This window comes from Oryctolagus cuniculus, chromosome 3 (assembly GCF_051225735.1).
Source record: "Oryctolagus cuniculus isolate XC-2025 breed Fujian yellow rabbit chromosome 3, ASM5122573v1, whole genome shotgun sequence".
NCBI lineage: Eukaryota > Metazoa > Chordata > Mammalia > Lagomorpha > Leporidae > Oryctolagus > Oryctolagus cuniculus.
In genome coordinates, this window is record NC_142869.1 from 164,985,640 (window position 1) to 165,001,272 (window position 15,633).

Sequence of the window (15,633 nt, forward strand, 5' to 3'; positions counted from 1 at the left end):
GTTGCAGCCTGGCCCAGCCCCAACTGTAGTGTGGCCATTCACGTAGTGAACCAGCAGACGGAACATTTCTTTCTCTGTCTCTCCCTCTCTCCATCACTTTTTTTTTTTTAAAGATTTATTTATTTACTTGAAAGTCAGCATTACACAGAGAGAGGAGGAGAGGCATAGCGACAGAGGTCTTCCATCCACTGGTTCACTCCCCAATTGGCTGCACTGGCTGGAGCTGTGCCGATCTGAAGCCAGGAGCTAGGAGCTTCTTCCAGGTCTCCCACATGGGTGCAGGGGCCCAAGGACTTGGGCCATTCTCTAGTGTTTTCCCAGGTCACAGCAGAGAGCTGAATTGGAAGTGGAGCAGCCACGACCCAAACCGACGCCCATATGGGATTTCAGCACTGTAGGCGGGCAGCTTTACCCGCTAGGCCACAGCGCCGGCCCCTCTCCATCACTCTTTCAAATAAATAAATCTTAAAAAACAAATAACAAAGTTTGATTTGCCATTTTTCCCCCATGAAAATGAATACAAAATTGTTTATCATTGCCAATCACAGGGCTGTGCATAAATCATTCTCTTCACATAACTGGATACTGGAATATGTAGCTATTTAGACTACCAATACTCAGAAGAGATTACAGGCTATTTCCCAAATAGACGACATACCTACCATAGGCACAGATTTCTTCCAAGCATTTTTCAGTTTGTATTTAATAAATCAAAAGCATTTCGTTTCATCAGCAAAGCTTCTGTTCTATGGGTTCTTAATTTATTCTACAGGTTCCGCACAACTCGACATTGCCTGCTCGTGAAGAACTTACCTGGGTGACTAGTGGCTGCAGCAGGGCTGCAGATCCTTTGCCTACACAGCGAACAGCAAAGCGCAGGCACCTGCAGCAACGTTCTACAATCCGATTATCAGCTCGGTGCTTATTTAAAGTCTCAGATAAAACTGGCCATATCTGAGTCAAAAGTGAAAGAGCACAAGAAAGAAAACAATCAACAACTAAACGCTGAAAATGGAGTGCCCTGAGTTGCTAACATCTGACTTGGCTTTCAAACAATATGGATAAAGCATTCTTTACAAGAAGTCAAACACGGCCTGATCCTGGCTGATCCAGGTGTCTGTACATGTGCGCAGGGTCGTTACACCACCCGTCACTGAAACTTAACCATTGCTTAAGAGAATCAGCAGCTTTTTAGAACAGGAAGAATGTGTCTTAACTGCTGAAAGACAGAGATGCCTGTGCTCCTAAATCTCAGACTTCCTGAATAAGCATAAAAAGAATAAGCTGCAGAGGAAGTAGTGTTTAGGAGGGTGAAAGACACTGACCTAAAAGTTAATAAGGAAATGGCATCACCGGACTGAACACTTGAGGATATTTAGTACTGGTATAATTTTCTCCCTGCGTGGAAAGCACTTCTCAAAACCCAGTTCTTGGTCCACATCATCCTCAGTGAAAAAAGGAAAGGGGCAGCATGCTGAAGCCACTAGCTTTGCCACAAACATTGCTTTCATTGTTCGGGCCTCCTCGCAACTCTAGGAATCAGAGTTACTCCTTTCCTACCCTACTTCTTTCACTGACTTTTCAGCGCATTTCCCCACAGCATGTTTTGTTATCAAATCTAGTTTTAACCATTTGGACAGTTCTGAACCTAATGTCAGTGAAATCAGAATCATACCAACAAACCGCATTTCCCTATGAACGTGGAAGACAGAACTTTCTCCAATGAGTTACCCAAAGCCTTGTAACTAAAAAACAAGAAAGCCTTGATTCCACAGGCATTCACCGACACTTACTTCTTGTATGACCTTCTGGCAGGGATGAGTCTGTCCATTTTCCACAATGGGATTAGTATGTCTGGGAAAAGACAAAATTGTGAAAGAGCAATTTCACTGAGAGCCCAGAGCCCTGATTCCTGCTTGTTTACATATAATCATTCTTGCCAAATAAAGAAAATCAGAATGTAAAGTCATTTCCTTACATCAGCATCTCTTCTTTTACTCTCTCAAACAGGAGCACACACTTTAGCTCATTCTATCATTTTTTTGCCACACTGAGTTACTTCCACTAGAATATGTAAATCCAATGTAACTGAATATATGGGCCCTGGAGGCATTACAACTACCCCAATTTTCCCCTTTACAAACCTGAATATGTAGTTTTTTTCCAAAATACTAAAAAATGAACACAGGCTGTCTGAAAACACTATGAGAAACAAAGTACTGTTCTATTCTTTAGGATCAATCGTTCACTAAAGATGTCTGTCATGGGTCTAGTCTGAGCCCAGTGATACACAATATGTACCCATCTACAATGTCACATCTAACTTCTCTGTCTAAAGCCTATTAATTTGAAGAAAAGCAGGTGGCAAAAGACATGTGATTAATTACCAGTCTCTTTAAAGGAAAGCTACTTTTTAACTTTAAAAGGCTAAAAAGCAGCCGGCGCCGCAGCTCACTAGGCTAATCCTCCGCCTTGCGGCGCCGGCACACCGGGTTCTAGTCCCGGTCGGGGCGCCGGATTCTGTCCCGGTTGCCCCTCTTCCAGGCCAGCCCTCTGCTGTGGCCAGGGAGTGCAGTGGAGGATGGCCCAGGTGCTTGGGCCCTGCACCCCATGGGAGACCAGGAAAAGCACCTGGCTCCTGGCTCCTGCCATCGGATCAGCGCGGTGCGCCGGCCGCAGCGCGCCGGCCGCGGCGGCCATTGGAGGGTGAACCAATGGCAAAAGGAAGACCTTTCTCTCTGTCTCTCTCTCTCTCACTGTCCACTCTGCCTGTCAAAAAAAAAAAAAAAAAAAAAAAAAAAAAAAAAAAAAAAAGGCTAAAAAGCAACTTTCTTTAATGCACACATTTACACCTAATACAGATTTCCTCTCTACTGTGAAATAAGGATTACTGATAACAGGCTCTCCAAATGGCATGCTATCTGGGCTCTCCCAATTATATGAATAAGGAAAGTACTGCAACAACTCATGAGGGATTCCTACTGACAATAATTAATAAGCACAAACAATGCCTGCTTTAGCTTATCTCACATAGACTTCTAAGCAACCATCACCCTGACATTCTAGTTACATGGTCTGTGGGTCTCACACATTGTAAGTCACATAAGCCAGTCAGATTCATGCTTTGAACACAGTCACTCAAACGCCTGATTAAATGTTAGGCTCCTCTTGACTTCACAGAAGGATTAATTTCACTTAATCACAGAAGAGACTCCGTTACTTTTTTGGACCCGTATTCTACATAGCATTGGTTCTGAAGGTCTGGTTCTGGATAGCAATCAGCAACAGCACCAGTACCAGTACCTGGGATCCTATGGGACCTAGCACTCAGTGTTTCCAGGTGATTTTGATGCATGCTAAAGTTTGAGCATCATTCAAGTGGAGCCAAAAAGAATCAATTACATCTTAAAAGGTCTTTTAATGAAGATCTACCAAGAATCATTTCTTAGAAATCGTCTTTGCCTCAAAACTTCAGGTAACAGGCTTAGTCTCCCGACAGACAGGATTATAGGTGGTACTTGGAAGTATGAGGGGGGGAAATGCATGCATCAATACATAATGGTTTGAGTTTTTAACCCTTGTGAGGCACGCAGAATCATCTTCTTACCTAAATATCACTGCCAGGCGATCTAAGAATACAGTGGGATCTGAGGACATGCCATTGCTGGGCTCCTGAGACAACAGCTAGAAGACGGAAAGACATTAACACTCAGCTGTTACACAACATATACCCTAACACATCAATCTCCATCTCAGTCTCTGCTTAGTTCCTCTAACAGAGTTCTAAAAGCTAGTCAAATGGCACAAACTTCAACTTCCACAGTGAAATTACTTTCCTCCACTTCACTGCGTTCTGGCCCAGACTGTCCATGACTACATTTTATTGTCTGATCACTGGGGAGTGGAAAACAATATCATTTGATTTTCTCCCATTTAATTATTATTATTATTTATTATATCTATAATATAGATTGTATATGTTAAGTGATACTTATTACATAAAAGATAATGTTTATATTTAGTTTTACATTATAAAGCTTACTTTAGTTTTATAATGTTTAAAGCAAGTTGTCTCTTCCTTTTCTTAGATATTCCTTAGACATTTCTACCAGTATTATCTTTGGAGACAAAGTTTAGAATCATGTCAGGTTCAAAAAAAATCTCCTTGCTATGTCTACAGTTATTGACCACAAATGTGACTGGAGATGAGGTGACATCTTCTAAAACAGTCTTCAAGGAAACACTTGAATGATCTTTTCCCATTATATCTTCTAACTGTCCATTACTAGCACAATAAGAACCTACTGATTTTGAAATGATTATTCCCCACATGTAACAACTTCCGAAGACTTATATTTAGGTAATTCTCTTGGGTTTTCTAGGTAGATGAAAGATTATCTATAAATAAGCAATTTTAAAATATTTTCCTTTCTAACATATAAGTATCTTTTACTTGTTTCATGCCTTACTTAATTGGACTCACCTTTTTCAAAGCCATGACCTGAACAGAACACAGTTCACTAAGACATTCAGTAATCTTATCCAAAGGTAACCTGGCTAGGACAAGCGCTGTCCCTGAAAAACAAATGAGGACGCACATGAGGGCAATAAAGGCTGAACCGAGCGAGGGACATCCATTAATTGGTCTACATCACACAAGTTAACACGAAAAGCTGATAGGTTCCATTGTTCTAGAAATATCAGCACAGGGGGCTGGTGTTGTAGGTAAAGCCACTGCCTGTGACACCGGCTATGGGCGCCAGTTTCAATCCCGGTTGTTCTACTTCAGATCCAGCTCCCTGCTAATGTGCCTGGGAAAGCAGCAGCAAATGGCCTGTTTGGGCCCCTGCTAGGCCATATTCTAAAAGTTTACATATCACTTTAGTATCCAGGTAAATTTCACCAGAAAATGATATGAAAGAATATTTGACTCCGATTTAATGTCATGTTATCTATGCCTATGAAGGGAAATTTTAAAAAACCCCATTGTACAAAAAGAAAATCTGTAGAAAACACAAAGCCACATTCACAGAAATGAGAAAGAGCATCAGTTCACACATGAGGCCACGCACTCTTGTGAACTGCCTGACACTCATGGGGCCTAGAACACTGCACAGCTCATATTGCCCAGCCCTTTATTTGACATACTCCAAGCCCCTCTAATTTACCATCTGCAAGGATTTCAATACCTCACAGGGCACTTCAATCTATCTCCACAAAGTCTAACGAGAAAACGCTCCTGCCAATGCAGACCCTCAGAAGCAGTGGTAATGATTCAACTGCTTGGGTTCCTGCCACCTACATGGGAGACTTGAGTTCTGGGCTCCTGGCTTCAGTTTCGACCTCAGCCCAGCCTTAGCTCTTGAGGGCACTCAGAGAGTAAACCAGCAGATAGAAGCTCTATCTATCTTGCTGCTTCTCAAACAGATAGTAAAATAAAAATTTTTAAAAATGGCCATCACATTTAAAGTCTGTTCGTAAGTCTTTTTTCCTAACATTAATATAACTTCTTCCTGTGTTCATCTGAGCCTCCTCACCACAAAAGCTGTTTGCCTCTGGATAAGCAATCACTTAGCATAAGCCAATCAGTACTAATAAAGACCACGACCCTTGGTTTTACTTATGGCCTTGTTCCACGCACACTCCATTTTTCAATTTCCACTTATCTCTTGGATATGACAATGTGTTATTTGGTCTTTCGTTTAATTCTTCTTCTTCCAATTTACAAAGCAACTATGTTTAGTTTAAATATACCATCTCCATTCAAACTCTTGGTCTCTGTTATACATACTGCAAGCTGTATGAATTACATAGCCTCACAACAGTCTAAGAACAGTCAACACCCTGCATGCTGAGTCAAAAAGCCGTGTTCCCCAATGCTACGTACATTACAACTGAAAAACGGAGATACGACTGATCCAAGATGACACCAGGCAGTGGCTTAAAGGAGACCGTTACTGGTTAACATCATAAGCAAATACCTTTCAGCAGGCCCACAGCAGCTTCTGGAGACAACATGAAGGAATCAAGAGAACGTGCAATCTCCAGGAGTCCATTGAAGTGCTGAGCCATGTGATCTCGGCAGACAGAGCAAATGTTATGAATGGCTTTCGCTGCAGCAGAAGCCAGGGGCTTTTCACACAGGCCCTTCATCAGATAGCCCAACACGGGGTCTAGGAGAAAAGCCAGGCAGAGATGATATATCTGCAACTCATGGAAAATTCCTAGTTTGTTATAACACAGTTTACATACTTTTTTTAAATAAAAATTAAAAAACCCTTTTTGAAAATGAAATGTGTTCAGAACCCCAGTATTAAAAACATATAAAAGTAGAACTGCTCTCACTGACACAGTGTAATTGGGCCCTGAGCGTTATCTAGTTCATCTCCCATGTCTTCCCTCACGGCAGCCATGTGGTCCTTGTAACCAACCCTGTGCACTCAGAGCACAGACTGAAAACCACTGATTTAAGAGCACACATGGCCATTCAGTTACTCATATATGGTAATACAAGAAGACAAGGCTCAAGAGTTACTATTATACTCAGAGATGAATCAGTTGGTCAAAAAGCCTGCATCAACCAAGACAATGATAGCTGCCTGAAGCGGACACACTTGTTTCTTTCTAGTTATGAAAGGCCCTAAATCATGGAGATAATCTATACCAATCAATTCACTAAGTTTTAATTTTATCAAATGTTAAGTGTTACAATAAAGCTGATTGTAAAGGCAAATTTCTATGGAGCATATTCTACTCATGGGTGCTGGTTCGTGTCCTGGCTGCTCTACTTCTGATCCATTTCCCTGCTAATGGCCTGGGAAAAGTAAGTGCCTGGGTCCCTGCCTCACATGTGGGAGATTTAGATGAAGCTCCTGGCTTCAGCCTGGTTCAGCCCTGGCCACTGAGGTCAACTGGGGATTGAATCAACAGATGGAAGATCTCTTTCTCTCTGTAACTCTTTCAAATAAATAAATAAATCCTTAAAAAAAAAAAAAACCATAAATGGTCGAAACCACCACCTGCAGTGCCAGCATCCCATATGGGCACCGGTTCAAGTCCCGGCCGCTCTATTTCTGATCCAGCTCTCTGCAATGCCCTGCGAAAACAGTGGAAGCTGGCCTAAGTCCTTGGGCCCCTGCACATGTGTGGCAGACCCAGAAGAAGTTTCTGCCTTCTGGCTTCAGATTGGCTCAGCTCCAGCCATTGCAGCCATTTGGGGAGTGAACCAGTGGAAGGAAGATCTTTCTCTCTCTCTGCCTCTGCCTCTCTGTAACTCTGCCTTTCAAGTAAAATAAATAAATAAATAAATAAATAAAGCTCTAAAATATGCACACACACAATTTAAAAACAGAATTATGTCTTAAGGACTAATGCCATTATATCCATTTGTAGTCTAATGGTCAAAAAAAAAAAATGCACAACTCAGTACAATTTGCTCTCTTCCCACAAAACCTATGCGCATTTAACCTAAGAATCACAGAAAATCTAGAATCTAAAAGTAGCCCAAGCAACCCTAACACTGCACTTTTGTGGCTCTTAAACTGAATATTCATGGTTCTGACTCTTCTAGAATACAAACATATAACAATTTATCTACTGCTGAGGCACAAATCTGAAACACTGCAGGTGGTCCATAGTTCAACCTAGCTTTGCGGCTTACTAGACATACAGTGAAAATATCAAGCTAAAAAAAAAGACAAACCTACTTTATTTCCTTGTGGAAAAACAGTTTACAAAAGAAAGCCAAATGTTGAGGCAGATAATGGAAGTAAAGAAATGTAAGCATTAGAAAACAGGTACTTTGAAAACATTTTAAAATGATACACTGAACTTGTAAAATGGCTCAGTTATGATGTAAGCATTTCATACACTATACAAACAGAAATAAGAAAAGAGAACAGTCACTCTTCTTGGTAAGTGTTTCAGGCACTAAAACAGATGTGTAAAATAAAATCAAGTAGCCGGCGCCGCGGCTCACTAGGCTAATCCTCCGCCTAGCGGCGCCGGCACACCAGGTTCTAGTCCCAGTCGGGGCGCCGGATTCTGTCCCGGTTGCCCCTCTTCCAGGCCAGCCCTCTGCTGTGGCCAGGGAGTGCAGTGGAGGATGGCCCAGGTGCTTGGGCCCTGCACCCCATGGGAGACCAGGAAAAGCACCTGGCTCCTGGCTCCTGCCATCGGATCAGCGCAGTGCGCTGGCCGCAGCGCGCCGGCCGTGGCGGCCATTGGAGGGTGAACCAACGGCAAAGGAAGACCTTTCTCTCTGTCTCTCTCTCTCACTGTCCACTCTGCCTGTCAAAAAAAATAAATAAATAAAAATAAAAATAAAATAAAATCAAGTAAAAAAACAATAGTAAAGATATGCACAGGAAACACATTAAACTTAATGATATAATAACACAAATTTGAGGACTCTGAAGTTTCAGAATGTATCCCTTTCAGATGTCAGGGGGTTACTATATATTACTGTGGATTAATTAGTCTCTATCTATCTGCAAAACTGGATTAGAGGGATGGGCATTTGATGCAACAGTTAAAGACTGGGTGCAGTGACTCCAGGATTTGGGACATTTTCTGCTGCTTTCCCACATGCATTAGCAGGGAGCTAGATTGGAAATAGAGCAGCCAGGACTTGAACCAGCGCCTATATTGAACCTGCATCCCATATTGGAGTGCTTGGTTTGAATCCTGGCTCCTCTACTTCTGATCCAGCTTCCTGCTAAAATGCACCCTGGGAGGCAGCAGATGGGAGACCTGGATGGAGTTCTAGGTTCCTGGCTTTGGCCTGGCCCAGCCAGTCCTTTGAGAAGTAAACCAGCGGACAGAATATTGATCTCTTTCTCTGTCTTTTAAATAGGAAACGGGGAAAAAAAAAAAAAAAAAAAAGAGCAAATCCTAAAAAAACTAAAGAGGTTAGAATAAATGATTTCTAATTTTATCTTCGGTTTCAGTTTTAAAATTTAAGATCTTCAGTTATTTTCTCAAGTAAATGAAGGCAGCTAGAGGTTATATAACTCAACTTTCTTCTTTCTCTGTTTCTTTGAGAGGCAGATAGGCAGGCAGGCAGGCAGGCATCTGCTGATTCACTCCCTTTATAGCTGGGGCTGAGCCAGACCAGAGCCAGGAGCTAGAAACTCAATGCAGTTTTCCCATGTGGGTGGCAGGGATTCAATTACTTGAGCCATGTCCATTGCCTCCCAGAGTCTGCATTAGCAGGAATGCTGGAGTTAGGAAACAAAATTGAGTATTAAAGCCATGTACTCCAATGCGGAATGCAGGCATCTTAACCACGAGGCTAAATGCCTGGCCCAGTACTCTTCATTTTAAGTTGTGTGTATTTAGCATCCAATGATAATTCTTTTTTTAAATGTAGGATTCATTCAACACTAAGAAAACCCTTTCCTATGTTTTAACCTCTGAGTAGCTTCTGGGTTAGAACTAACTAGAGTAGAGTCTGATTAGCTAAAACAAATGAGTATGTCAAAGACCAACAATGACAGAAATGTTCATTTTTTTTTTCTTAAGATCTATTTATTTGAAAGGCATAGTTACAGAGAGAGATCGTCCACCTACTGGTTCACTTTCCAAATGGCCGCAATGGCCAGGCTAAAGCCAAGAGCCAGGAGCTTCATCCAGCTCTCCCACATGGGTGCAGTGACCCCAGGATTTGGGCCATTTTCTGCTGCTTTCCCAGGTGCACTAGCAAGGAGCTGGATTGGAAACAGAAAAACCAGGACTTGAACCAGCACCCATATAGGATGCTGGCATCACAGGTGGCAGTTTAACCCGTCACACCACAATGCGGGCCCCAGAAATGTTCATGTTTAAGCAGAATAACAGAAGCAAATTTTTCCAGTATCTGGAGATCTAATCTTTCAAAGGTCCTTCTCCCAGACCAGATTATAAATCTTCTATCAACTAAGCAACATACAATATAATATTTCCTATCAGTGTCTACATTCTACCTATCAAAAAAAAAAAAAAAAAAAAAAAGGAGAGAAAATAGAGAAATAAGAGCAAAAATAAGAGAGGGAGAAAAATCAGGTAGCAGCAGCAGCAGAGACAAGAGTTAACACATACCAAGGAACTGAGGGTTTCGGTCAACTACTTCACTCATCTCTCCAACCAACTCAATGCTGGTGTATCGCACAGCTGTATGGACTGTCTCCGGCAGGCGGACAACTCCTTCCAGGACCTCCACGAGGGTTGGGTTATTCTCCCTGAATACAGAAGGAAGTACTCACAGTTACTGATTGTAAAGGTTGTGTCCTGGCTGTATAACAGGCTGCAGCAACACACAGCATTGCTAATGGCTTCTTTCTAAATAAATAACCACTAGACACAAGCACTTAACATCAGATGTGAAAGTTTTCCAAATTCTCATAAAAGGGGGAAAAGGCAGAAATGAAAAATATCATTGTTTCAGGAGAAGCATGCTGCTCTTTAGTCTTATGAATGCCAGCAAAGTGTCCAAAGACACACAAGATATCAAATACAGCTTGCTCAAATTGGAGAGGCAGACATTTATTATGGATGAAACATCTTCTTTTAAGGAATCTTTTTAACTTATTCTTCTATCTGCAGCACCTAGAACAGTGCCTGGCACATAATGGGCACTCAATAAATATTGCAGAATGGCTAAATGACGAATGAATAACTCTCACTGATCACTTTCTATTAGTTGTTATTCTCCAAAGGACATCATATAGCCAGACATTGAAAACCTTAAGAACAGGAGAAAGCATGGGTGGGTCAGCTTCTTAACTGAAAGAATAAGAAAACAAGCTGCAGGACAGATTAAGGTCCCTGATCCGGAACATAAGGGGAAACTAAAGTTAATCAAACCCTTTCCACAGTTCCGTGAATTCATTTTTCCCCCTTTACTTTCTCTTAATCCCCAAATACATTGGCTGAAGATCTTTTGAGCAGAGTGGAGGATGCCTCCAAAGTGACAGAACTTAATCCAGAGATGAAAGATGATTAAAATGTAACTAATACCCTGAGCTAGACAAGAGCAGCCCCTACGGATACACCAGGTCTACTAAGTCCTTTATACGCACTAAAAATTGTAATCACACAGTTGGCTTGAAATGCAGATAAAGAAATATATAAAATCTCCTTTCATTTATGCCTGTTTCTCAGGGACACTAAGTCAGTCACTGAAGACAATCTACCCTCATTTTTTCAAACCAATATATGGCAGAATACTAATGATTTTAATAATCTTCAAACTGTCATGTCAGGTTCCAAAAGACACCAAAATGGGTTTAATATCAAACAGCATGACATATAATTAAGATCTTCTTAACAAAGAAAAATAAACCTACTCTATCTCCTTGAATATTTATTGGATTAGAGACAATATAAGGTTTCATTGATTAGGCCCTAAAAAGCAGCTAAAAAGGACGCACTGTGCTTTTTATAATTCTCTGCCCTAACCATCTCTCCAATCAAGGCCCTAAATAGAGAGCTCAATTGCAGGTATCTGATCACAAAACAAGGTAACTTGACACCAATGTATGAACTCATGGTACAAAGTAAATTCTGTCGTTAGGGATTCATATCATTAACACAAGTCCCTTTTAAAATATTTATTTATTTATTTGATAGAGTCACAGAAAGGGGAAGACAGAGAGGGAGAGAGAGATCGATCTTCCATCCTCTGGTTCACTCCCTAGATGGCCACAATGGCCAGGCTGAAGCCAGGAACCAGGACCTTCATCCAGGTATCCCATGTAGGTGTCAGAAGCCCAAACACTTGGGCCATCTTCTGCTGCTTTTCCCAGTCCATTAGCAGAGAGCTGGATCAGAAGTGGAGCAGCCAGGACACAAATTGGAGCCCATATGGAATGCCCGCATCACAGGCGGCAACTTTACCTGCTATGCCACAACACTGCCCCCCAATTTCTATGCTAAGCAATTAGAAATCAAATTTCAATCATTAAAATTTTTTCAATAGCAATAATAAAAATAATTCTTTCATATTTTGCTACTATTTTAAGCAAAATGGTGTCTATGCCTTGCATCTCTGAAGCAAACATATGATTTTCTGAGACAGAGAAAAAAGAACCTAAATTAAATATATATATATATCCATATATATATATATATCCATATATATCCATATATATCCATATATATATATATGGATAACTTACCCAAGGCCACAAAAGCAGGAGACCCAAATTAATGTCTACCAGCAAGTACCAACAATTTATCAGTCTACCAAATTTTTGACCACAACTTTCACAGGGAGCTTCAGTTGGAAAAATAAATCAGCAGCTATTACTAGCATCAAAAGTAAAGTAATTTAACTCTAGGAAATGTGATTAAAACATGGTATCAACAATAAAGGCTACCCTAATTAGACTCTACTAGTCACAAGACTAGACAGCACCACAGACATAAGAAGTTCTAAGAGTTTCCAAGCATATACCATATCAGAGAAAAATGGTGTAATTCTCTTTTCTCTTGATATTTAGAGTTCCCAGCAAAAGACTTATTAGACACTCACGGATCAACACTCTTTGCTATAGCAGCCATGATAAAGAGAACCGCTTCTGTCACCTCCCAGGGTGGGTTGCCTTCTTTCAGAGTAGAATATAACTAGAGAAGAAGAGGTGGGTTATGGATCCATTAAAAGGAAAACAATTCCAAAACAAATGAAACAAAAAAAATCCTGTCAGTTATAACAAACCTGACTCCTTGTTTCTAAATCAAATTGCTTCTCAGAGCCAGGAAAAAACAATAATTTTCTACTCCTCCCTAACTAGAAGTAACTACTGTTGTAATATCTAAAATAAATCCATTTAGATCTCAAAGACTTTATCAAGGTGATCATCTGCCTCCAGAAAATGAGCATTATGGGGAAAACAAAACATGTTACACAAGTGTCTCTGGTCCAGATAATAACTGATAAATAGACGTAAAGTGGAGATACAATGTAAGTCTATATGTGCTGGCTTTACATTTCTACCGTTTTTAAGCATTTGTCTGTATAAACACGGGCAGCACAGATTAAATTGGTAACAAGCAGCTGCTTAGCAGCACCTATCACAATAATATATCCAAGTAGAATTTTTTAAAAGGTAGACCTAGCAGATTACTCAGCGATGTTCTAGTAAAGAATTTCCCAGATTATATCCTTCTGTGAAGTATGATCAGGTGTTAGAGTAAATAAGAATTTTATAGTCAGATAACAAAGACTTCCAGAGGAAGACAAAATTAAGCAATTTTCTTATTGTATAGCTTTTCTGAATCTTTAATATACTATTTGAACCATTTCCTAATTTTAATTGATTACATCTATGCAGTTTAAAAATTTTTTATTTATTATTTTGCTGAAGAACATCTCATGAAGCTAATACTCTACAGAACACATTGTGAACAATGTTGATAATTTATAAATTTGAAATTAGGAGATTAATGGACTTGCTTAAAGCCACAGAGCCTGTCAGAAGAGCTGAAATCTGAGTACTGAATAGTTGCCTATGGGCTAATATCTCACTGGATATGTTTTCTAAGAACTCCCAAATTTTCATACGTGAACGAATAATCATGCTCTGCTTAACACACTGGAAAAAAATGTTAAATCTTGATTAACACTTCCTGGATCATATTATGCACAAATATATGCAAAATGGTCGAGTTTAAAAACAAACAAAAAAAGCAAAATTAGTTTAGTCTAGTACTGCCATGACGAAGCATCCAAACTAGTATTTCAGAACTTATTAGAGAATGATCCAGCATATGAAGATCTCCTGAAGTTATTCTAATGTCAGCTGATGTGAAATGGCGATGACTGCGACCTCATGATGTAAAATGTTACTGATTATCGCAAAAACCACAGTACTGTGAATCTTCTTCTCTACCATGGTAACCCTGGGATGAAAGCGCACAGGATTCTAACCCTAAGCATGGACAAAGTAAATATCAGATAACTAAAAGAGTTGCTAGGACTTGATACATAATTAGTAAAGCAAGAAAGTGTTCCTATTTTGCCTGCTTAGGTCCAAATTCCTTAGAAGCTTCCTTGAGGCTTTAATCTTATCTATGATCCTTCACTCTAGCTGCAGAAGTGGCACAGCACTTATAGTTCTTTATAGCATAAACCATAACTGAACCATAGACTGCGATTGGCTTGTGAGATGATAAATAAACACAGCTACTATATGCCAGGCAGTGTGCTAGGCACCTGCATATCTCTTACTCCATTTAGCCAAAGACTTTGAAGAAGACAGAACAGAAGACACAGGAGTGAACACAGGTGATCAAGAAACTACTAAGAATTTCCAAATGGGCTTACCTGAGCAAAACACTCCATAGACCCAATCAAAAAAATCAAGTCCTTCACCAGGTCTGACACCCGCATCCGAAACTCCCCAAAGTCATCAGTCTCCTCAGGAACTCCCTCCTGAAATCAGATAACATTTGTTTTAAAACAATGGAGGCTTTCATTGTCTTCCATAAAATAAAGAGTAAAGAATAAAGCTAAGTCCCAAAAATTTCCCAAAAAAGTCACAAGGTAGTTGTAGATATAGGGTCTCCCAAACTGTTACATATGTCAAGTCTATACAACCTATCTTCTATCTGTATGATGAGAAACTTTAGGACTATGTGTGCGTTTTGTAATTCCAAGCTACACCTTGTTTTACCAAAATGTAGTAGTCGCAGGGAAAAGGAAGTGACCTGGAAAACGTAGCTATGGGTCTCTGATACCGAACAAGTCTCTGAAGCTAAAGTTCAAGAACTTCCAAGATCAACCATCACGATAACTTCATATAAAAAACTTAAGAGGCCAGCGCTGTGGCACAGTAGGTTAGGCATCAGCCTGTGGGCGCTGGTTCAAGTTCTGGCTGCTCCTCATCCAATCCAGCTCTCTGCTATGGCCCAAGTGCTTGGGCCCCTGCATCCACATGGGAGATCCAGAAGAAGCCCTGGTTCCCAGCTTTGGATCGGCCCAGCTCCAGCTGTTGCAGCCATCTGGGGAGTGAACCAGAGGATGGAAGACCTCTCTGTCTCTCCCTCTCTCTGTAACTTTACCACTCAAATAAATAATAAATTAAAAAAAAATTTTTTTTAGACTTTAAAAAGCATTTCATATTGGTAGACAGATACATAATAAAACAAGTATATCAAAATATGAATGTTAGAATTTAGGTGGTAGATATATAGATACTCATTATAAGACTACTTCATTTGTCATGCATGTATAATATTTTCTTCATTAAACAATTGAGATAATTTATATTTCACACTTCTTAAATCAATCCTATTTCAATACTTACTTCTGTAAGTCAGCTTCTGTTTGCAGCATGTATAAGAATCTTAGGCCATGAATACTAGGAAAAGGGTGACTTTTCCCCCCAAACTAGCACAGCTTTACTGACTCAGAGACTGGACACTCTCCTTGCCCAGCCTGCCCCATACATCTTGCCAAAATGCCCCAGTATGCATATCTATTCCCTCTAGGAAAAAGGTTTTAGTACTACTGATCTAGTCCAAGATCCTTGCTTCACGCTAACAAAATAAGGGTCAACAAATAAGGTGGAAATGATAGCTATCACACGAAACAACAGATTACAATTAGGAAACACTACAGAAATTACACGCACTGTAGACTTTTAAGTGTAAGGA

At 40.3% G+C, this 15,633-nt stretch overlaps 1 protein-coding gene across 3 annotated transcripts in view; it reads right to left on the reverse strand.

Moving 5' to 3' along the window:
• The window catches only part of TNPO3 (transportin 3), a 109,841-nt gene that overhangs the window by 30,042 nt on the left and 64,166 nt on the right, over positions 1–15,633 (reverse strand). For all 3 annotated transcript variants that reach the window (XM_008258220.5, XM_051848948.3, XM_089328566.1), the window contains 8 exons: positions 14,303–14,410; positions 12,512–12,603; positions 10,078–10,217; positions 5,982–6,173; positions 4,484–4,575; positions 3,608–3,684; positions 1,794–1,854; positions 814–954 (listed from right to left, as the gene is read on the reverse strand). In XM_008258220.5, the coding sequence (XP_008256442.2) occupies positions 814–954; positions 1,794–1,854; positions 3,608–3,684; positions 4,484–4,575; positions 5,982–6,173; positions 10,078–10,217; positions 12,512–12,603; positions 14,303–14,410 (903 nt within the window). The remainder of the gene's footprint in view (positions 1–813; positions 955–1,793; positions 1,855–3,607; positions 3,685–4,483; positions 4,576–5,981; positions 6,174–10,077; positions 10,218–12,511; positions 12,604–14,302; positions 14,411–15,633) is intronic.